Genomic DNA, 23,456 nt, shown 5'->3' on the forward strand with positions numbered 1-23,456 from the left:
TCACTGCAAGCTCTGCCTCCCAGGTTCACACCATTCTCCTGCCTCAGCCTCCCAAGTAGCTGGGACTACAGGTGTGTGCCACCATGCCTGGCTAATATTTTTGTATTTTTAGTAGAGACAGGGTTTCACCGTGTTAGCCAGGATGGTCTTGATCTCATGAACTTGTGATCCGCCCACCTTAGTCTCCCAGCGCGCTGGGATTACAGGCATGAGCCACTGCACCCAGTTCAGAGATTCAGTTTTTTCCTGGCTCAGTTTTAGGAGTGTGTGTGTGTCCAGAAATTTATCCATTTCTCCTAGATTTTCTAGTTTATGTGCATAGAGGTATGTATAATGTTCTCTAATGATTATTTGTATTTCTGTGGAGTCAGTGGTAATTTCCCCTTTGTCATTTCTAATTGTGTTTATTTGGATCTTCTCTCTTTTCTTCTTTATTGGTCTAGCTAGCTGTCTATCTATTTTATTCATTTTTTTCAAAAAACCAACTCCTGGATTCATTGATCTTTTGAATTATTTTTTATGTCTCTGTCTCCTTCAATTCAGCTCTGATTTTGTTTATTTCTTGTCTTCTGCTAGCTGTGGGGTTGGTTTTCTCTTGATTATCTAGTTATTTTGTTAAGTTTTTAAATTGAGATTTGACTTTTTGATGTGGGCATTTAGTGCTGTAAAATTTTCCTCTTAACACTGCCTTAGCTGTGTCCCAGAGAATATGGCATGTTGTGTCTTTGTTCTCATTAGTTTCAAAGAACTTCTTGACTTCTGCCTTAATTTCATTATTTACCAAAAAGTTATTCAGAAGCAAGTTATTCAGTTTCTATGTAATTATATGGTTTCTAGCAAATTTCTTAGTCTTGATTTCAAATTTGACTTTTTCCCCCACAACTTGTCTCTGCACCTCTGTTTTCCCATTGGTAATGGGTAGGCTAATCCTGAATCCCAGTTTGTCCAGAATAGTAACTGTTTATACCTTGTGTGTGCTGGCATAATTATTATTAGTGCTCCTTTCACTTTCAAAATTGTCCTGGTTTGGCTAACAAGTCATATGATCATTATAGCAATGTATCTGATGAAGGTTGGTCCTTTTTTTCTTTTAAAAAAAATTTATTAGTTAATGTTCAAGTATTTTTATCCAATTTTTATTTTAGGTTCATGTCTGCCCTTTTAGGAGCTAGCATATAAGGCTGGGCATGGTGGCTCATGCCTATAATCTCAATAATTTGGGAGGCTGAGGTGGAAGGATCACTTGAGGCCAGGAATTCAGGACTAGCCTGGACAACATAGGAAGTCCCTGTCTCTATAAAAAATTTCAAATATTAGCTGAGCATGGTGGTGTACACCTATGGTCCTAGTGACTCAGGAGACTGAGGCAGGAGGATCACTTGAGACCAGAGGAGGGAGCTATGATTGTGCCAACTGCTCTCCAGCCTGGGTGACAGAGTGAGACTCTGTATCAAAAAAAAAAGAAAAAGAAAAAAGAAAAAAAGTTGGGGGGAAGAACTAGCACATAAGCCCTATGTTAAAGGGCTTTGGGGTATGAGCCCACTAGCCCAAAATTGCTCTGGGCCACCTTCATATATGTCCATATATCTTACCCTGGCTGTTTTTACTCTGAATGTGACTTTTTCTTCCATTCCCCTGCCCTCTTTAGTATACTTGCCACTATTTAGTTTTCTATTTTGCCCCCTCTTCACCTCCAAACTCGATATCTTGATATTTTGATTATAGGCTCTAGAAGGGCATGTCACCCTGGAATTCTGTGTGCCCCCTCTCTTCTGGCTTAATGAATTGAAGGATTAATGCAGAAAAATCTGGCCTGACTGCAGGACCTTCCTTTGTGAATTGCTCCCAAGATACACCTTATAGTAAGGAATAGAGTTTTGCATGTCTTAAGTAGTGTATTAGACACAATCCACCTAGTTTCCAAAGCTGGAAGACTCACAGACTTTTTTTTTTCTTTTTTAACCACTCACTCAACTTTTCTAAAATTGGATAATAATACCTATGTTATGGGGATATTGTGAGGATCCATGAAAGGAGGTTCAAGAAGATACTTAGCATAGTGTTAGTTAGCGTTTGACTAAAGGAAGTAACGGAATTTTTATAGTAAAGAATGCCAATGCCCAGCTACATTAAGGAGGCTACACTGAGCCTTTTAAAAAATCTAATTTTAAAGTTCACTAGATTTACGAGTAATTATCTGAAAAGCTGAAGAACAGAAAATATACTAGAAGACTGAACAACTGAATTTCAAAAGGGAATATTAAGTTTGATAAAAAGCTGAGTTTGATGTAAAATTGAGTTTGACTAAATCTTAGGTAAGACTCTGGAAGAGAGATAAGCAGGGTTTGTGGGCCTTAGAAGAGGAAGTAATGGCCACCAGGACTCACCAGGGATACCCCAACTCCTTGCTTACTAGACCAGCCTCGCCTCACAAGGTTAGCCTGCTGGTGCAGCAGAGAAACAGCGTAGACTTGTATTTGGGCTCTGGCATGATATTTTTGTGGGAAAGAAAGAAAAAACTGTAAGGCTAATTAAATGGATTACTGTCTCATCATAATTTTTAAAAATAAACAACAGATCACTGTCACCCTGAAGGGCTTGGTAGGGAGTGCTACAAGGGTCTATCTTCCACTTTGTCCTTTATGGCATTTTATACAATGACTTGTGTATATATAAAAACCGCATATATATATATAAATATGTACGTATGTATTTTTTATATTCTGTATATTATATATGTATAATACACATTTTATATGTACCTGTTTCATTTATATACTGAATACATATAAACCATATATGTGTGTGTGTGTGTATATGTATACAGGATGAAACGTATATATACACACACACAGCAGGTAATGCTTATCAAGTCTGCAGCTCACACAAAGCTGGGAGATATAGAGAATATATTCTCTGATAGAAACAGGATCCCAAATATAAGCTCAGATGTTACCTCACTTAGGAAGACCTCTGTGATAACCCACCCTCTGCAAGTCTGTATTCAGCACCCCTCCTTTTTGAGAGCCTGAATATATTCATCAGTCTTTTATTCTGCCTGCCTGCCTTGCAAGTCTCTCTATTCACAGGCAATTGCTCTTGTGTCTCTGTTTTCCCAGTACCTTACACAGTGCTTAATGAATGTTTGCTGAAAGAACTAGTGATGATGACCCACAATGAAAGACTGAAACTATCAAGCAGAAATTTAATAAGGATAAATACACAGCCCTATCATTGGACCCCTCCTCTCAAAAAACTAAACAAGCACAAGATAGTGAATAGGTGGCTTACTCATAGCATGCATAAAAAAGAAATAAGATTTTTAGATAAGAATAAACCCACCTTGAAACAATGTGATATCACTGCTTTACCCTTTCCACTCCCAAATTCAACTAATGTGATCTCCATCTGGTTAAATAAAAGTATATGGCACGTAAAACAAAGGATCTGTGAGACCCCCTCTGACCTGATTAGACCATGCCTATCGTATTATCTTAAAGTTCCAAATGGTACGTTTCAAGGATGAAATTGATAAAAAAAAAAAAAAAATTGTTCAAAGAAGAGCTAGAATTATGAAGGGTCTGAAAATCTTACCGTAGTCATTCTTTTTTTTTTTCACTCAGCAAATGTGTACTAAGCATCTAGTATTTTTCAGGCAGTATACTGGATACTGAGTACAGAGTGGTGAAGAAAAAAATCTCTAGGAGCAATAGAAGGAAATAAAAATATTTGTGGAAATAAATAAAGATCACCCAAATGAAAACAACTGAAGGTATTTATTTATTCAGAGCTTGCTATACCAAGGGAATCACCCACTATCACTTGCATTTGGCAGAGACTCAAAGGGAGGCAAAGGAGTGGGAGAGCTTTAAGGTAAAAAAAAGGGAGAAGGGATCAGGTGTGCCCTCATTGGAGGGAGCTGGCATGTAGAGGCTGGAGACAGAATAACTAAAAGTGGGGATTGTTTTGAGGAGTATATTTGACTTTCTCTGGTTTGATCTGAGTTGGAAGTGGGGACAGAAATTAGGGAAGATGGCAGTCAGTGATCAAGCCCTGACCATTATGGGACAAATGCTGCAGATTTTGTGGCTTGGCTTTCTGGACTGGTTGTGTTGTTGCAGAAATTATGGGTCAGAGTCTACTGTCATATGGTCTGATTATTGTCCATTCATATATTCAGTCTCTAATATTGAACACTGACAAAAGAAGACTAGAAGTGCACTCAAAACTGTATTTGACACACTGATGACTGTATTCAAGTACTTTAAAGTCTACTGTGTTGAAAAGGCATTTGTCCTGAATGGTCTCAGTGGAATCACTGAGATCAAATTAGGACCAATGGATGGAAAACTTCTTCAATATAAAAAAGATCTGTCTAAAACACATTGTCTAGCTACAATCTCAGACAGTGGTTACCTCTTAAGGGAAGAATTCAGACCTAGGCTGGATAACTTCTTAGCAGTGATATTGAAAAACAGGTCACAAACTTTGGAATTCACCAGAATCACTTGATGCTTTTGTTACTGATGCAGAATCTTAGGGTCTGTCCTAGACCTGCTGATTCTGATCAGTAGTGTATGATAGATGATTCAGTTAAGAAATATTTGTAGAGGGGCCAGGTGCAGTGGCTCCGCCTGTAACCCCAGCACTTTCGGAGGCCAAAGCGGGCAGATCACCTGAAGTCAGAAGTTTGAGACCAGCCTGGCCAACATGATGAAACCCTGTCGCTACTAAAAATACAAAAAAAAAAATCACCCAGCTGTGGTGGCACGTGCATGTAGTCCCAGCTACTTGGAAGGCTGAGGCCACAGAATCATTTGAACCTGGGAGGCAGAGGTGCTAGTGAGCCAAGATTGTGCCATTGCACTCGAGCCTGGGCAACAGAGCGAGACTGCATCTCAAAAAAAATTATATATAATCATATTTAATAATTTTAATATAAAATACATATTCTTACATAATATATTTTGCATATTATATATACATATATAAATATATAATATATACATATATAAATATATATATATATTTGTAGAGGAATGCAAACACTGGATGGGTAGTTGGGGTAGTTGGACTAGTTGACTTGTAAGAGTTTTTCCATCCTGAGAGTCTAACATTCTAACTTTTGCATAGCATAACCATAACCAGGAAATAAACCATTCACTCAACAATATTGATTGAGTAGATTACATTATGTCCAGACTCTACTGTAGGTCTATATTTTAACTTTCTTAGCATGGTACATTCTTACATGCCAAAAGTTAGCAATTAAAGGAAATCATTCATTCTTCAGAGATTTATTGAGCATCTACTGTGTGCTACAGTAATATACTAGGCTCTGGTGAGATGGTGATGAACCAGACTGATATAGTTCTTTTTTCCTAGAGCTTACATTGACATAGTCCTTTTTCTTCAGAGTGGAAAAAATAGACAAAATCTATTTACAGTACAGGGTGGTACATGTTGTCATGAAAAAGAAAAACGGTGTGAAACCACCAGGCCATAGTTCTATTCTTTTCCCCTATTTTATAATTCCAATTAAAATTCAATCTTAAAATTTAATCAAGTTATTTATAGAGGAATTAGTATACATCCTTTTGTCAGATTTATTTTAGGTTTTAAGTAAAAATTGAAAGCCTCTGGGCCTCACATTCCTCCAGGAATGCTAGGAGAAGACTTCAGAATGGCACTTTGTACTTAAAACCTCTCTGATGTCAAAACTGGTAAATATCATATTGAATAAACCAAAGGAACATCTTCTGTTTGGGTTGATTCTGGATATCTTAGAAAATGATTCTGGAAATTCTCAATTCTTTGGATTTTAATACCTGTTTCTAACCTTATTGCAATGGAGCGAATTTGTACTGTATTTTTCAGCATGTTCTTATTCAAAACACTGTGTCTTTTGCTGTGTGGTATACAGGAAGATACATTAAATGGGAAGCAGCTGCCTAGGATCTAGTTCTGGTTTTTCCATTAATTAGCTGTGTGACCTTGGGCCTCTCTGAGCCTGAGTTTTATCAAAATGCTAAATGATCCTTAATTAGCTCTAAAATTCTGATTTAGTGAAACTAAATGGAGGAAATGCTGTCATGTTGCACCTGCCTGTCCCTCCTGTCTTCCTCCCAGCTACACAAATACATTGGAAGCCTCATTACCACCATTGAAATGGATGCTGAAATAACTCGCTTTTCTAATCTGGACATTTGTATGTTCCTTAGGCTGAAGTGTAAGGCCTCAATACCTATCTGCTAATCCAGTCTGAGTGACTGGACTCATGCCAGCTCCCTGGAGAATGCTTAAGCTTCTTTGAAAAAGAACTCTGTAGTGAGAGCACTTACCAATCTGTCTTCTCAACAACAGTAGCTATAATCCTAGCTGTTATACTAAGCATTTTGTTTGATACTCAATAAACCCTCCTAGACCCCAGATATGACTATGTATATGAGTAATAGTAACCTCACTGTCTAAAGACTTACAGTATCTCTCCAAACCTGCCTGCCTTAGTTTGTTTTCATGCTGCTGATAAAGATGTACCTGAGACTGAGAAGAAAAAGAGATTTAATTGAAATTACAGTTCTACATAGCTGGGGAGGCCTCAGATTAATGGCAAGAGGTGGAAGGCACTTCTTACATGGTGGAGGCAAGAGAAAATGAGGAAGAAGCAAAAGCAGAAACCCCTGATAAACCCATCAGGTTTTGTGAGACTTATTTGCTGTCAGGAGAACGGCATGAGAAAGACTGGCCCCCATGATTCAGTTACCTCCCCCTGGGTCTCTTCCACAACACATGGGAATTCTGTGAGATACAATTCAAGTTGAGAGCCAAACCATATCATTCCAACCCTGGCCCCTCCAAATCTCATATCCTCACATTTCAAAACCAATCAAGTTCCCAACAGTCCCCCAAAGATTTAACTCATTTCATCATTAACCCAAAAATCCACAGTCCAAAGTCTCATCTGAGACAAGGCAAGTCCCTTCTACCTATGAGCCTGTAAGATCAAAGGAAGCTAGTTACTTCATAGATATAATGGGGGTACAGGTATTGGGTAAATACAGCCATTCCAAACGGGAGAAACTGGCCAAAACAGGAGTTACAGGCCCCATGCATGTTTGAAATCGAGCAGGGCAGTCAAATCTTAAAGCTCCAAAATGATCTCCTTTGACTTCAGGTCTCACATCCAGGTCATGCTGATACAAAAGGTGGGTTCCCATGGTCTTGGGGAGCTCTGCCCCCATGGCTTTGTAGGGCACAGCCTCCCACGAGGCTGCTTTCACAGACTGGCATTGAGTGTCTGTGGCTTTTCCAGGTGCACAGTGCAAGTTGTCATTGGATCTACCATTCTGGGGTTTGGAAGACAGTGGCCCTCTTCTCACAGCTCCAATAGGCAGTGCCTCAGTAGGGACTCTGTGTGGGTGCTCCCATCCCACATTTCCATTCTGCCCTGCCCTAGCAGAGGTTCTCCATGAGGGCCCCACCCCTGAAGCAAACTTCTGCCTGGGCATCCAGGCATTTCCATATATCTTCTGAAATCTAGGCGGAGGTTCCCAAACCTCAATTCTTTACTTCTGTGCACCTGAAGGTTCAACACCATGTGAAAGCTGCCAATGCTTGGGGCTTCTGCCCTCTGAAGCCACAGCCCAAGCTCTACATTGGCCCCTTTCAGCCATGGCTGGAGCAGTTGGGACACAGGACACCAAGACCCTAGGCTGCACACAGCACAGGAGCCCTGGGCCTGGCGCATAAAACCACTTTTTCCTCCTGGGCCTCTGGGCCTGTGATGGGGGGGTGCTGCTGTGAAGGTTTCTGACAAGTCCTGGGGACATTTTCCCCATGGTTTGGGAGATTAACATCAGGCTCCTTGCTACTTATGCAAATTTCTCCAGCTGATTTGAATTTCTCCTCAAAAAATGGGTTTTTCTTTTCTACTGCATCATCAGGCAGCAAATTTTCTGAACTTTTATGCTCTGTTTCACTTTTAAAACTGAATGCCTTTAACAGCACCCAAGTCACCTCTTGAATGCTTTGCTGCTTAGAAATTTCTTCTGCCAGATACCCTAAATCATTTCTCTCAAGTTCAAAGTTCCACAAATCTCTAGGTCAGAGGCAAAATGCCTCCAGTCTCTTTGATAAAACATAACAAGAGTCACCTTTACTCCAGTTCCCAAAAAGCTCCTTATCTCCATCTGGGACCACCTCAGTCTGGACCTTATTGTTCATATCACTATCAGCATTTTTGTCAAAACCATTCAACAAGTCTCTAGGAGGTTCCAAAATTTCCCACATTTATCTGTCTTCTTCTGAGCACTCTGAACTGTTCCAACCTCTGCCTGTTACCCAGTTCCAAAGTTGCTTCCACATTTTCAGTTATCTTTTCAGCAACTCCCCACTCTACTGGCATCAATTTACTGCATTAGTCTGTTTTCACACTGCTAATAAAGACATACCCGAGACTGGGAAGAAAAAGAGGTTTAATTGGACTTTCAGTTCCATGTGGCTTGGGAGGCCTCAGAATCATGGTGGGAGCTGAAAAGCACTTCTTACATGATGGAGGCAAGAGAAAATGAGGAAGAAGCAAAAGCAGAAACCCCTGATAAATTCATCAGATCTCATGAGACTTAGTCACTATCATGAGAATAGCACAGGAAAGACCGGCCCCATGATCCAATTACCTTCCCCTGGGTTCCTCCCATAACACATGGGAATTCTGGGAGATACAATTCAAGTTGAGATTTTGGTGGGTAAACAGCCAAACCATATCACTGCCTGATCAAATTCCTTAGAAACAGACACCAGCCATATCATGCCAAATTCCTCTCCTTGAGGAGCCACACTATAGCCCAGTTGGTACCCTTGAATCTGGTCCTACCTAGCCCAGGCTTGCTCTTCTATCCTTAACAGACACGAATGATATCCCAGTCTGCCTCTGTCAAACCTTCTGAAGTTATGATAGATATAGGTACATGTATGCCTATATGGAAGAGCACTGATCCTGAAGCTGTCTTATAATTTTTCCTAATTAGCATATTCCTTAGAATTAGCCTACTCTAAAAAATGTTATTTTAAAAAATTAAGTATATATACACTGTTAGCTCTGAAATTTGCTTTATTAATTTTAAAATTTAACCTTCAGCTTTTGAACTTATTCCCATTTAAATAATTGAACAATTTCAGGAAATAATGATCAAGCTATGCAGAGCAATGTAATAATTTTTCTTGCCCTATTTTACTTTCCTACAATTGCCAGAACTTCTCCTTGTGAAGCTGAGCTTCAGGAATTAATGGAACAAATTGACATCATGGTAAGCAACAAAAAAATGGATTGGGAAAGAAAGATGCGGGCTTTGGAGACACGATTAGATCTTCGGGATCAAGAATTGGCAAATGCACAAACTTGTTTGGATCAGAAAGGTCAAGAGGTACTGAATACATATGTTAACAAATTGCTAATTCATCAGATTGTTATACATAGTATTCTATCAGAATATATTTTTATTATACATACTTTTTATTAGGCATCAGCAAGAGCCTTTATTGCTTGAAATTCTGTCAGCAAATTATAGGCTAAATGTATTATATCAAATAAGTGACAATCAGAACCTAAATCCATAGATATTTGCTGATAGAGACAGATATGTAGTGTCAATGCCATCTGTAAAAGTAAGCAAATATTTAACATATATGTAAAATATTGTTTGCAAGTAAAGATGTAAGTACTTTTGCTGCTGTAGAAACAAAGTAGCCATCAAAACTGTGGACAAGGCAGAGTTCAGTAACATTTGCTTCTTTGAATATTCTGGAAAAAATAGAAGTAAGATGTCAAAAATTGATTATAGGACAAAGGAGAAAAGAGTTTGGTAAAGGGGTGTGTGTTTATACCTGGGACATCCACTTAAGAGGAGTTTCCTCAGTCCCTCTAGGCTGCTCACTGCCAAGCTGGTGGTCATAAAAGAATATATGAGTGCTCTCAGGGCTGTGAAGGAGTTCAGGAAAACCATACGCTTTATCTAATGTGGACTTTGTGTCTGTGAATTTTTCTTTTGGAAAAAGAAATGTTTAAGAGAAATGTTTGCTAGTTATATACTGTAACAAAAACATCATTAGTTAACTTGTTCATCAGCCATTTTTCTACCTTTATTGACCTCTCAGTGAAACCTAGTTTTTTGGCATAGTTAACTATATTATTGTTTGGCATAGGTAACTTAGTTAATGGCATCTAGTTTTCCTTCACAGTAGAGGTAGGTCATCAGACATGGCATATGCATTCTTCTTCTTCTAGCTTTTATATATATACTGACACAGATATGTAAGCAAGTGCCTCATCTGCCTTTTAAACAGACAAATTATATAAGCCAAATCCTTAGGAACTGCTCTTAGACAATTTTCTTTTTCTTTTTAACATATTACTTGTTACAAAAATGTAACAATTATTTTATAATACCACTAAAACAGAGATCCTCTTGAAGGTAATGGAGAAAACACAAAAGCTGAATTATATTGGTAGAGGTTTTGCCTGAGTAATGATGACACAGCCTCCCAAAAGGATAATGCAAAGTAAATTCTAACCCTGAATTTTAAATGTGATGATGATAAGGATCTTTTATTAAACATCCGTACTGTCCTAATGTGTACCTTGTGGAATAGTGCTAGCAATGTTTGGTTTTTGTGAATTTAATTATTGATAGCTATTTTAAGAAGTGCAGTACAAATATTTACTCTTGGTTTGGTAAAGCCATTTTATTTGAATTGTTCTTCTCTTTTGCACATTTTCTGATTTTGTCAGGCAAAATTTAGAAAAAGTAAAATTAAATTTTATTCTTCATGCAGGTAGGGTTGCTTCGACAGAAATTGGACAGTCTGGAAAAATGTAATTTAGCAATGACTCAGAATTATGAAGGACAACTACAAAGCCTAAAGGCTCAAGTAAGAAAACTTATTATAATTTAATATCACACATTTTGATATATTTTTGACCTATAGAGTTGTGTTAATTTTATTTAAACTAATTGTTTTTAGTATAAATAAATGTTCTTGTGTTTTAATTCTAAGCTTGGTCATGTCTTTCCCTGTTTTATATGCATTGATTTTGTCTCTTACTAGATTGTTGGCTTGCTATACCTTCTGTACCTCTGTTAGCACAGTACTTGACAAATGGCTTTCTGTTTCTCAAGAGACTTGTTGATGAATTAAATGACAATTAGCTCACACAAAAAAATTTTGTGAGCAACAACAAAAAAACAATTATCTTTCGTGGTTATTCCTATCTAATAAAGATGTTCTCAATTCTGTGATAATTTAAAATATGGAAGTTTGCGATTATGAAATAGATAATTGAAAGAATAAAACTGGTCTTTATTACCTTATTACTGGTAGCACTGTTTCTTACATGATAGTGCTTCTTCATATGTATTGAGGATACAGATTTCTTTTTCACTTATCCCTGTATCTTCACACAAAGAAGGCAACCAAAATGCCTTCTTTATCACAGATAGCACATAGGGTAGTAATCATTTGAGTATGTCAAATGTAGTAGATGCTATATCTTTGCTTAACTTAGTGAATGAATCAATGGGAAATATGGTTTGATTATGAAATTTTACTTTACAACCAACTTTTTTTAGAGTACAAATATTTCACATATGATAATTTAGTTAAAGGAGCTTAAAGTAGTTAATGATCCTTTTAAAATACCTTTTAGGGAGGTAATTAAGCCATTAAGATTGGAATATGAAACATTCGATGCCACTTAACACATGATTTTACAAGACTAGTTCTTAGTCTACCTAGATATTTTGCCTACAGTTCAAGTAACTGCCACTATATGGTAGCTTGAGTTATGAAATTATATATGGTTTTTACTAGCTTAGACTCTGAGCATTTAGCATGTAAGTCAACTCAACCTTTATTTTTCTATGAAGATAAGGCTCTAAAACAACAACATAAACATTAAATCATTACATATTGGTCAATATAAATAAAGAGATCACAATCTGTAGTAGGTTTGAAAACAATACAGAAATCTAAAAATAAGTTAGGTGTCATCTCTAAGTTGTATTTAACCAGTTCAGTCACTGCTTTCCAAATCTTTCATTTCTGTTTGGGTATGTTTTCCTCTTGTTAAAAAGTTCTTGGCTTTGTTTACAGGTGCCAAGCAGTCATTTAATATATGAATCCTTGCCATTTGATGCTTTGCAGTTCTATTTTATTATTTGGCTGATGGCTGGTTTTCAGTGCTAACCAAAAAATATCTTTATGGTAACTTCATAAAAATTTGTTCTGTGGAAAACACCGTGAGTTTAGGAAATGCTGTTTAAGCTAATGCTGGCCAAGTTAAGACTCCTCCCCTCCTGGAGATTAAGGGTACACATTAGCATATTACAGGCCATAAGAAGTCCTGCCTTAAACAAACTGATTTAGCCTTTCCATTCCATCATGTTCCAAAGATATTGGACAATGGAGCTCTCCTTTATTTATTTATTTAAGCTAAAACCTTCTAATACTACTGTAAACAAGGGTTTCATGGAATACACTGGGAGTGCTACATTATTGTTGAGAGCCACCTGTTTTCACTGCAGTTTTCTGCTTCTCTTTTTCTCTAGTTAAAAGAAAAGGAGGAAGAAAGGGAAGGAGAGCAAAGGAGAAGGAAGAGGAAAGTAGGGAAAAAGAGAGAAAAAGAAAAGTACTATGTACTTGATTTGGTTTGCATAAAGCTGGTAATATGCTGTTTTTCTAAGCAGAAAATGGTGTCTTGTGGCTAACACGCTTTTGTTGCTGCCAGCTCACTCTACAGGTTCCTCCTTTGAAATTTCTGTTTTATTTACAATTTCATTTTCCTGAAACATCTTAAGGATACACTTTACCACACTGTGCCTTGAATAACTCAACTCTGTCAAAGCTTCCTTTTAGAAATTGCTTTCCTTTTAAAAATGAGTTATTTTTTTCCTTCTAACCATTATAAAACTGTAATTTTAAATACATATATTTGAGGCTTTTGCTTCTGGAATAGATATACTCTTCCCTATCCTCCCACTAAATTAGACATCATTTATAAAATAAGATTCTGAGAAGTGGAGAGAAGAGAGAGATTGGCTAAGGACCTTAGGACTCAAAGAATGTCACAATAGTGAGTTCCCTAGGATTTGTTTTTGCCTCATATATCTCAGACTGAGTAACACAGAAGCAGGCAACCCAGTTATGCCAATGGGTGCAAACAAATAAAAAGAGCCCCAAGGAAAGTCTGCTGTCTCCATCCAAAAGTCCAGAAGAGAGACAGCCTAGCAAGATAATACATTTTTAGATAACAACCTCTCTACTCCAGCCTCATAAAACAGAGAAAGAAAGAAAGAAAGAAAGAAAGAAAGAAAGAAAGAAAGAAAGAAAGAAAGAAAGAAAGAAAGAAAGAAAGAAAGAAAAAAAGAAAGAAAGAAAGAAAGAGAAAGAAAGAAAGAAAGAAAGAGAAAGAAAGAAAGGAAGGAAGGAAGGAAGGAAGGAAGGAAGGAAGGAAGGAAGGAAGGAAGGAAGGAAGGGAGGGAGGGAGGGAGAGAAAAAACTACAGCCCCACTGCCACCTACAAAGGCTTAGTGAAAAAACTTAGATTTCTACCTTCACTAAGCTGTAACAAGGTAACCCTGGCCCTCTTTCCTGGGTAGTATCTGGGAAGACTGAATGGAGAACCAGGACTTTCATCCTTACTAGATATTAAGAAGGCCCTCATCAACCCGTGGTGATAGTGGAGAGCTTGGACTTCTACACCTACCTGGTGGTAAGGAGGCACCCCTCCCTCTCTAGTCTCAGGTGTTATTATAGGAAGGCTGTTGAGGAGTCACCACTGCTTAGTGGTGACAAGTTCACCCACCCCCACTATAGTATCACTGAAGGCCATGTGAGAATAGTTACAAGGCACCCATGACCCTTCAATCAAAGTGTATCAGTGAAAGACTAGTGGGGAGCCTGAACTCCCACTTCGAATCAGCAGTAATAAGGAGCACCTCCCACTGGATACCAACTGAAACCAAGTGAAGACCTGGACATCCACTATCCCCTGGCAGTAATGGAGTGGCACTCCATTTTTCCCTTCCAGAAATTGTCAGAGGATGACTGCTACAACACAATATTTGAATAAAATCCAGAGTCTCAAAACACAATACACAAAAATGTCCAAGTATCAATAAAAATCATTCATTATAGAAAGAACCAAGAAGATCTCAACTTGAATAAGCAAAGACACTCAACAGATGCCGAGACCAAGATGACACACATTAGAATTATCTGATTTTAAAGCAGCTGTTATAAAAATACTTCAATGAATTATTACAAATATGGCTTGAAATAAATGAAAAATTATAAAGCTTTGGCAAATAAATAATATAAATAACCAATTAGAAATTTTATAACTGAAAAGTACAATAACCAAATTTAAAAACTCAATGGATGGACTTAAAAGCAGAATGAAGAGGACAGAAGGAAAAGAATCAGCTCAAAGATAATACAATAGAAACTAGCCAATCTGAACAATAGAGAGAAAGAGTAAAAGAAAATGAACCTTGGGAACATGTAGTATGGCAACAAGCAATTTAAAATTTACATCATCAGAGAACCCAGAAGGAGAGGAGAAAGATGAGGAGGGTGAAAAAGCATTCAGAGAAATAATGGTTGAAAAGTTATAAAACTTAGCCCCCCCCCCGCAAAAAAAAAAAAATGTCAACCTACAGATTGAAAAGCTGAGTGAACTTCAAACAGGATAAATCAAAAGACAGCTGTGTTAAGACACATCATAGTCAAAGTTCTGAAAACCAAAAGACAAAGAAAAAAATCTTGGAAGCAGCAAGAAAGAAATGAAACCTTACCTATAGGGGAAACCAATTCTGATAATGGTGGCTTTCTCTCTGGAAATGATGGAGGCTTTCAAGTGCCGAAAGAACAGAGCTTTCAACCCAGAATTCTAGGTCTGGCAAAAATACCCTTCAGGAATGAAGAGGAAATTAAAACATTCTCAAAGGAAGGAAAACTGAAAGCATTTGTTGCTGGCAGACCTACCCTAAAAGAATGGCTAAAGGAAGGTCTCGTAACAGAAAAGAAATGATAAAGAAGGAATCTTAAGACATCAGCAAAGAAGTAAAAACACCAAAAAGAGTAAAAAACATGAGGGGAAATGCAATAGACTCTCCTTATCCTCTTGTATTTTCTAAATTTTTTGATAGCAAAAAATTATAACCGTGTCTAATATGGTTTTCAGTATACCTACAGGAAACACTAAGATAATGGTGTTATAAATGGAACAGAGTAAAAGAACATAAAGGAAAGTAAGATTTCTACACTTGAACTGGAAAGATGTCAAACACCAATAGACTGTGATTAATTATGTAAATACAGTGTAATGCCTAGAGCAACCACTAAAAAAGATCTACAAAGAGATATACTCAAAAACACTATAGATAAAATGGATTCTAAAATAATGCTTATGTAATTCACAAGAAGACAAGAAAGTGAAAATAGAGAAACCAAAAGCTAGAGAACAAACAGGAAACAAAAAAGGCTTAAGCCATGACATATCAATAATTACATTAAATAGAAATGGTCCAAATACACCAACTGAAAGACAGAGATTGACAATAAATTAAAAAAATGACAAACTCACTTCAAATATAACTGTATAGGCAAGTTGAAATTAAAAAGATGGAGAAATATACCATGCAAATATTAATAGAAAGAAAGCAGAAGCGGTGCCAAGATAATTCAATACAGAAAGATTAGTCTCTTCTACAAATGGTGCAATGACAAGAGGATATCCTTATGCAAAGGAACTAAGTTGGACCCCTACCTTAAACCATAGACAAAAATTAACTCAAAATGGATCAAAGATCCAAATGTAAAACCTAAATCTAAAAAGCTCTTAGAAGAAAACATAGGAGTAAATCTTCATAACCTTGGATTAGGCAATGGTTTCTTAGATATGGCACCAAAAGCATAAGCAACAAAAAGTTAGATAAATTTGATGTCATTAAAATTTTAAAACTTTTTTGCTTCAAAGGACACCATCAAGAAACTAAAAAGACACCCATCAATGGGGAGAAAATATTTGCAAACCATATATTTGATAAGGGACTGGTATCTAGAATATATGAATAACTTACTAATTGATAATAAAAGACAGATGACCAAATTTTAAAATGGATAAATATTTGAATAGATATTTATCCAAAGCAGATATATGAATGGCCAATAAGCACATAAAAATGCTTAACATCATTAGTCATTAGGTATATGGAAACCAAAACCACAATATCCATTCACATCCACTAGGATGGTTATAATAAAAAGGATAGAAAACAACAAGTGTTGGTGAGGATATGGAGACATTGGAACCCAATGCATTGTGAATGGGAATGGAAAATGGTACAGCCATTTTGGAAGACAATTTGGCTGTTCTTCAAAAAGTTAAAGTTACCATAAGATCCAACAATTCCACTCCTAGGTATATACCCAAGAGAAAGTAAAACATATATCTACACAAAAACTTCTATGTAAGTGTTCACAGCAGCATTATTTCTAATATCTCAAAGTGGAAAAAACCCACATTTCTATCAGTTGATGAATGGATAAACAAAATGTAGTGTATTTATGCAATGGAATATTATTCAGGTGAATTTTATAGTAGGTGAATTATATCTCAATTTAAAATTATGAGGAAAAAAGCAGAAGTGGCTACTTTAATATCTGATAAAGTAGACATCATTGTTCATAGTGTTATTTACAGTAGGCAAAAACTGGAAAAAATCAAAATGTCTCAGTATATGAATGGTTAAACGAACTGATACATTTATACCATGGAATACGATTCAGCACTAAAAAGGAATCCACTATTGATTTATGCATGGATCTCACATTAAGCTGAGTGAAAAAAATACAATCTCAAAAGTTAATGTGCTGTATGATTTCTTTTTATGACATTCTCAAAATTATGGAGATGGAAAACAAATTAGTGGTTTTCGGTGATTAGGGGTTGGGGGATGAGGGGATTAAGTGTGATTCTAAAGGGATAGCATGAGGGAGATCTTTGTGGTGACAGAATAGTTCTATATCTTGATTGTGGTTGTGGTCAGATAAATCTATATATGTGATAAAATGGCAGAGAACTATATACATATATTGATCCAATTTCAGTTTCCTGGGTTTGATGTACTGTAGTTCAGTAAGATGTAAATATTGGGGGAAACTGGGTGAAGAGAATCCGGGACCTCAGTAATAACTTTGGAACTTCCTGTAAACCTGTAATTATTTTAAAATAAAATGTGTCAATAAGACGCATTTGAAAGCAGATACATGAGTATGGAAGTTTCCTCACAAATATTCATAAACTATGCTATTTTGAATCTATAATTTGAATGTAGAATAGGAAATGGAAAAAATAATACAAAGTTGTAAAAAGAATTATCAGTAAGAAAAATATTAGATCAATTTTGATATTAAAATTTATTTAAATGTATCCACATGAATAAGTGGTTTATGTTACTTATGCCTTTTAAATTAATATATATTCTGTTTTCTTAAGTAAGGTATAAGCTAGCTATTTTGTAGATTGAGTTACTGGATTTCAAATTGTCAACACAAGATGGCACTAACTAAAAGTAAGAAAAAACTTGTTTTTTTAAAAAATTGTCAGCTTTACTGCGTATGATTAAAACAAAATTGAACAAGCCATTTATCAAGTGAATCATTGTTTAACTGTGCAGTTAATGAAGTCTCAAGTTTACATGAAAGCTGAATTGTGTTCAGCTTCAATAATTTAGTTTTAATAACTGGTTCTGTCTTCACTAATTGAAACATTTAAGCTTTACTGCACTTTCTAATCATGACTTAAATTTTCAAAGAGGTACACAGGAAAAGAGATAGCGAAATCAGGTTAGAAATAATTGGTAATAGTAAAATGTTAACATTTTCTGTGATTTACAGTTTTCCAAACTAACAAATAGCTTTGAAAAACTGAGATTACATCAGATGAAACAAAACAAAGTTCCACGAAAAGAATTACCACACCTTAAAGAAGAATTACCCTTTGAACTGAGCAATTTGAACCAGAAATTAGAGGTGAGATATATTATCTTAGATTCTTTATGTGTATTAAAGATTGAGTCCTGTTGTTGTGGGCTATTTGTCTGTAGTGTCCACAATGGTGTCTTCAGTTGTGGTAATAAACACTATTACAAACTAACTTCTCATTGAATATATTTTCTTAGTGCACCTTCCCTTCAGGCACTTAGTGAATTAAAACATCACTTTGATGTATACATCTTTACTATATAACAGCATTTTGGGAGAGAAAAAAAAGGAGCCAAAAAGTCAAATGAAACTGCAGCTGTTGAGTAAAATTGAAGGACACCCATGGGGTCAGTTAAAGTGAATATCTAATAAATCTTTTAATGGCCATTTAGCTGTTAGGTACTTAAATCCCAATGAAGCCTCATCACAGTTTTTAAAACAGGGCTTGAAGTTTCATGTTTTTTTTTTCTTTAAAGGCATAGTGTCACTCCAATTCAATTGCCTGATAGCACTAAGAATTTCTAAAATTTTGGTCTCTCAAAAAAATTCACTATGTCCTCATAACTGTATATATCTACTATGTACCCACAAAAATTAAAAACAAAAAACTTTAAAAATTCACTATGTCATTGATGCACTTACTCTTATCTTCTTCGTTTCCCAACCTTGGAAAAAACAAACCAGCTATTTTCCTTCCCTGTGTTCTTGAGCATTCCTCCTACAAGTCATGGAACAGCAGAAAGATTACACTATAAATTCCTATCATCTACTTTTACCTGGATTCTGAGTACTGCTCAATTACTATTTTTTTAATTGACTTCAAGTTGACCCTTACGTTATCCCACTTAATTTCTTCCATTTTTCTCAAGCCCTAAACCCCAGCATCCCTCCCCTTGCCAGCACTTTTTCATCTTATTCTTTAATTAACAAGTCCTTCTACTTTAAAATATCTTAAAGAGCATTAAATCTGGGATCACAGCCCTAAAATCGGCTTATTATAAGAACTTTGTAGGAAGTCCTAGATTTTAATCTTTAAAAGTCCAGCACATTTTAAATGCTTCTGAATAATACATAGTTTTTTTAAAAAACAAACTTACCATCACTAAGTAAGTTGGCCCTCCAGGAAAATGCACTGTGTTGTACTCCCAGGCTCTTACAGTGGTATAACCAGTAGGGCTTCAGAAATATCCTGATCTCATGGAAGATGCTGATAGATGTGCACTGCAATATACATGTGCTTTCACTGAAAATGAAGACATTGAGTCATTAATTATCCATTTGACTGACTTTTCATGGGCTTTTGTGGCAGAACTACATTAATAAAAATTGTTCAGACAAAAAAAAAAACCCTTAAGTTATTATCAGATACCTTGTGTATGCACATTTTGCATTTAGGAAACTAAATATTTACATTATATATATGTAATGAAATTACAGTGGAAATTAGTAGCAAAATGTTTTGCTATGTTTGTACTTACACAAAAGTTTTTAAGGACTCTATGCAGATATACAGTTTAACTTGAAATAATTATAAAAACACTTCATGTACCTGTTTTTACTTATAGCCATCTGATAAATTAATGTGTAAGAGATAGGCTCGTCCAGTTTTAGTCTGCAGGTAAACCTGTTTTTCCTTTGAGGCATTTAATAGCAGTATAGTAATAGCAGTGCACCACATGTAGTAGTTGAAGAACATGATCACTGATAACTGAAAACAGGCCTTACCTGACTCATGTGTTTGCCCTGTGACCTATAGGCAAGTTGTTTGCCTCACCAAGATTCCATGTTGTCATCAGTAAATGGGGTTTAAAATACCTTATGTGTAATGTTGTTATGGTGAAAAAACTTTAGATGCACACTGAAGCATTTAGGGCTGAAAACACATGAGGTCTAGAAGTTGCCTTAAAATATACCAACAAAAAAGGGTGGAGAGATAGGAGAAGTAAAGATGGACTAAGTTGATGGTAGTTAAACTGGGTGAAGGGTACATGGAGGTTTGTTTTACTCTCTATGTATGAAAATCTTCATAATAAAAAGTTAAAACTGGTTTACAGGTAAAGGTCTCCAACATACAGTAATCACTAAAGACCATCTCCAATATTTATTAGAGGGCTTTTAAAAACATCTAATACAGCTATCAAGAGAAACTAATTTTAATGACCCTGATCCACTCTCAAACTTAAAGATCCAGAAAAACTTTTCCAGCCATGAATAACTTACTGTTGGAGGTCCAGGCAAGTCTACAGACCCTCTGAAGCCTACTGTGACAACTCCTGTCTCTATAAAAACCCTTATGAAGCTCTCTAGGTCCCTGCGTGGTTCCACACTATTGTATATATTGCACTGACTTGCTAGTTGTGAAACCAGTACATCTGACAATAAGGAAGCCAGGATTGTCATAAGCACCTGCTGATGTTTGTGACACACATTTCTAGCTATTCTTGGCCTCACTTCTACCTGTTGTAGTATTTATAAGAAGTTGAGATTAATGCTTCTGCCTCTAAAACATCCTGGGGAATATTTACTTTCAAGATTATTTGAGGTTAATGGGTAAGAAATACTAAATATTTGTATTATCTAAAACATATGAACAGCTTAAGTCAACCTTACAAAATTTGACTTCTAAATCCAAAGATTCCCTTTTAAATTAAAAGTAAACAGAAATTTTTAAAATCTAGATTGCACTAATTTGAAATGTTAGCTATTTTCTACTAGAGCCTAGTTTTATAAATTTGTCATTATTGCTAAAAACCCTGTTTTTATGTACCTAATTTTTGTATGTTGAATGTCAGAATCGAAGTCAATAACTTTAAATGGACTATCTCCATTTATCATAGTAAATATAGTCTGTTTATCATGATCTATTGTTATATATGGAGGGTCTTTCCATACTTCATCAACCTTAATACTATCACTTAATATCAGGTCACCCACCTTTCATTACCGTAAAAACTTCCTAATTTAGAGCCTTCTTTCACTGATTGTTTAGGTACTTATGGATTTTAAAAACTAAAATTTCCTTAAATGTACTTTAAAATTATTTCTGTATAGAAAATATGAAATGCCATGTTCTTCTCATTTTAACAAAATAAAGCTTTCATTCTCTAAATTAGCATTTGTTTTCCAGCATTGCCAATCCAGTCATTTCAGCCATCTTCAAAACAATAGTAACCACTCTGACTATAATGAACTCTTCCGATTTGATATATTATGGGATATAGCCAAGATAATCTTAATATCATCTGCGTGGCTTTTATGTGTCAGCATTGTTGTACTTAACATACTGACATAATTGTAAAATTATTTGTTTGTGTGTACATTTCTCTACTTTATTAGATATTCCTTGATGTTTTTCTTTCAAAAAAATTTTTAAAATTATGAAATAGTTCCAGATTTTCTTCTTTCCACAGAACCTGGTGGACATTAACTGCTCAATAAATATGAATGAACTGAGGGTTGAAAACATCACTACATCTTGCCGTGTTTCTATATGCAATGATGTATAGTCATGGATTTAATAGCTATGGAGTTTGTATCCAACCATGTTGTTTTCTTTACAAAATTTTTTGAGAAGGTTTAATTTCTAGGAAATGCTAATACTGTACCATGTTTTTGTTTGTACATTCATGTTGTGTAAATGGCACCTGGTACTTTGTCAGGCACTGTGAATGTTACAAAAGTAATAAACAGCCGTTACCCTCAAGTTGTTTAAAGACTGGACAGAAAGATAGGATATAAATAGTCAGCCCTAGGCAAAATGGAGAAGCAGCAATGTCTTCTTTGGCATCCCCAGAGCTATATCCTTTGCTTATGTTATTAAGATGTGAACAGATAATCATGCTGTATAATTGCACGACTTGAGCGAAAACTTAAAGAACTGATCCTGCTTTATCAACCTACTTCTACCATTTCTTTCCCAGGTATACCAATTGGTACTGCCTAAATGAGGCCTGGCCATGGCCACAAGGGGCAAAGTCACTGTCTTAGTTCAGGCTGCTATAACTAAATACCATAAACTGGGTGGCTTAAACAACAGACATTTATTTTTCACAGTTCTGGAGGTTGGTAGTCCAAAATCAGAGTGCCTGCGTATTAATCCATTCTCACACAGCTATAATGAACTACCTAAGACTGGGTAATTTATGAAGAAAAATGATTTAATTGACTCACAGTTCCACAGGCTGTACAGGAGGCATGGTTGGGGAGGCCTTGGGAAACTTATAATCATGGTGGAAGGCAAAGGGGAAGCAAGGCATGTCTTAATGTGGCCAGGAGGAGAGAGAGGGAGAGAGAAAAGCAGGAAGTGATACACACTTACACAGCCAGATCTCATGAGAACTCTGTCAAGAGACAGCACTAGGGGGATGGTACTAAACTACTAGAAACCACCAGGCCAGGCACAGTGGCTCACGCCTGTAGTCCCAGCACTTTGGGAGGCTGAAGCAGGCGGATCACGAGGTCAGGAGTTTGAGACCAGCCTGACCAACATGGTGAAATGCTGTTTCTACTAAAAATTACAAAAAATTATCCGGGCGTGGTGGCATGTGACTGTAATCCCAGCTACTCAGGAGGCTGAGGCAGGAGAATCGCTTGAACCTGGGAGGTAGAGGTTGCAGTGAGCCGAGATCGTGCCACTGCACTCCAGCATGGGCGACAGAACAAGACTCCATCTCAAAACAAAAAAAAAAGAAAAAGAAACTACCCCCATGCCCGCCAGGCCCCTGCTAACACACACACACACTCGGGATCGCAGTTCAATGTGAGATTTGGATGGAGGAGACACAGAGCCAAACCATATCACCCAGCATAATCAGATTCTGGTAAGGGCCCTTCTCCTGGTTCACAGACAGCTGTCTGCTCTTTGTATCCTCAGATGGCAGGGAGAAAGAAAGAGAGAGGAAACAAAATCTCTCATAGCTCTTCTTACAAGGGCACTCATCCCGTTCATGAGAGCTTCACTCTCATGACTTAATTACCTCCCAAAGGCCCCACTTCATAATGCCGTCACATTGGGCTTTAGGCTTGACGTATGCATTTGTTGCGGGGGACACAAACATTCAGTCCTTAACAGTCACTAAATAAGTCCAAGCCCCACCCTCTAAAAAAAACAAGAGAACAAATTTGGCAACTGAATGAATGAAGGAAAAAATATTTCGTGTCAACAAATAGAAAGTACTGGCTACTGCAAAAAAAAAAAAAAAAAAAAAAGGTTGTTTGAAATTCCCTTATTAGTAATAAGTATTTGTTATAAGAGAGACTTTTTATATTTTTAACAGTAAGTGACAAATTCTGTATTTTCCTAGCAAAAATTAGAGATGGTAAAAAAATCCAACATGAATTATTTGACACCTTTTTTTTTGTTTGTTTTCCCTAATAGGTAAAGAATGGATTTACTTTTTTTTTTCTCAGAATGA

At 36.4% G+C, this 23,456-nt stretch overlaps 2 protein-coding genes across 5 annotated transcripts in view; one reads left to right on the forward strand and one right to left on the reverse strand.

Annotated features, from left to right (window-relative positions):
• Positions 1–23,456, forward strand: part of DEUP1 (deuterosome assembly protein 1) — a 99,097-nt gene that overhangs the window by 19,356 nt on the left and 56,285 nt on the right. For both annotated transcript variants that reach the window (XM_077964174.1, XM_001085105.5), the window contains 3 exons: positions 9,251–9,422; positions 10,831–10,926; positions 17,956–18,090. In XM_077964174.1, the coding sequence (XP_077820300.1) occupies positions 9,251–9,422; positions 10,831–10,926; positions 17,956–18,090 (403 nt within the window). The remainder of the gene's footprint in view (positions 1–9,250; positions 9,423–10,830; positions 10,927–17,955; positions 18,091–23,456) is intronic.
• LOC144334445 (uncharacterized) overlaps positions 18,657–23,456 on the reverse strand; it is a 176,713-nt gene continuing 171,913 nt past the window's right edge. For 2 of the 3 annotated variants that reach the window (XM_077964191.1, XM_077964192.1), the window contains exons 5-6: positions 19,140–19,285; positions 18,657–18,760 (exon numbers count right to left, since the gene is read on the reverse strand). The gene's annotated coding sequence lies outside the window, so the exon portion shown is untranslated. The remainder of the gene's footprint in view (positions 18,761–19,139; positions 19,286–23,456) is intronic. The other variant, XM_077964202.1, reaches the window with a different exon arrangement.

This window comes from Macaca mulatta, chromosome 14, assembly GCF_049350105.2.
Source record: "Macaca mulatta isolate MMU2019108-1 chromosome 14, T2T-MMU8v2.0, whole genome shotgun sequence".
In the NCBI taxonomy this organism is placed as follows: domain Eukaryota; kingdom Metazoa; phylum Chordata; class Mammalia; order Primates; family Cercopithecidae; genus Macaca; species Macaca mulatta.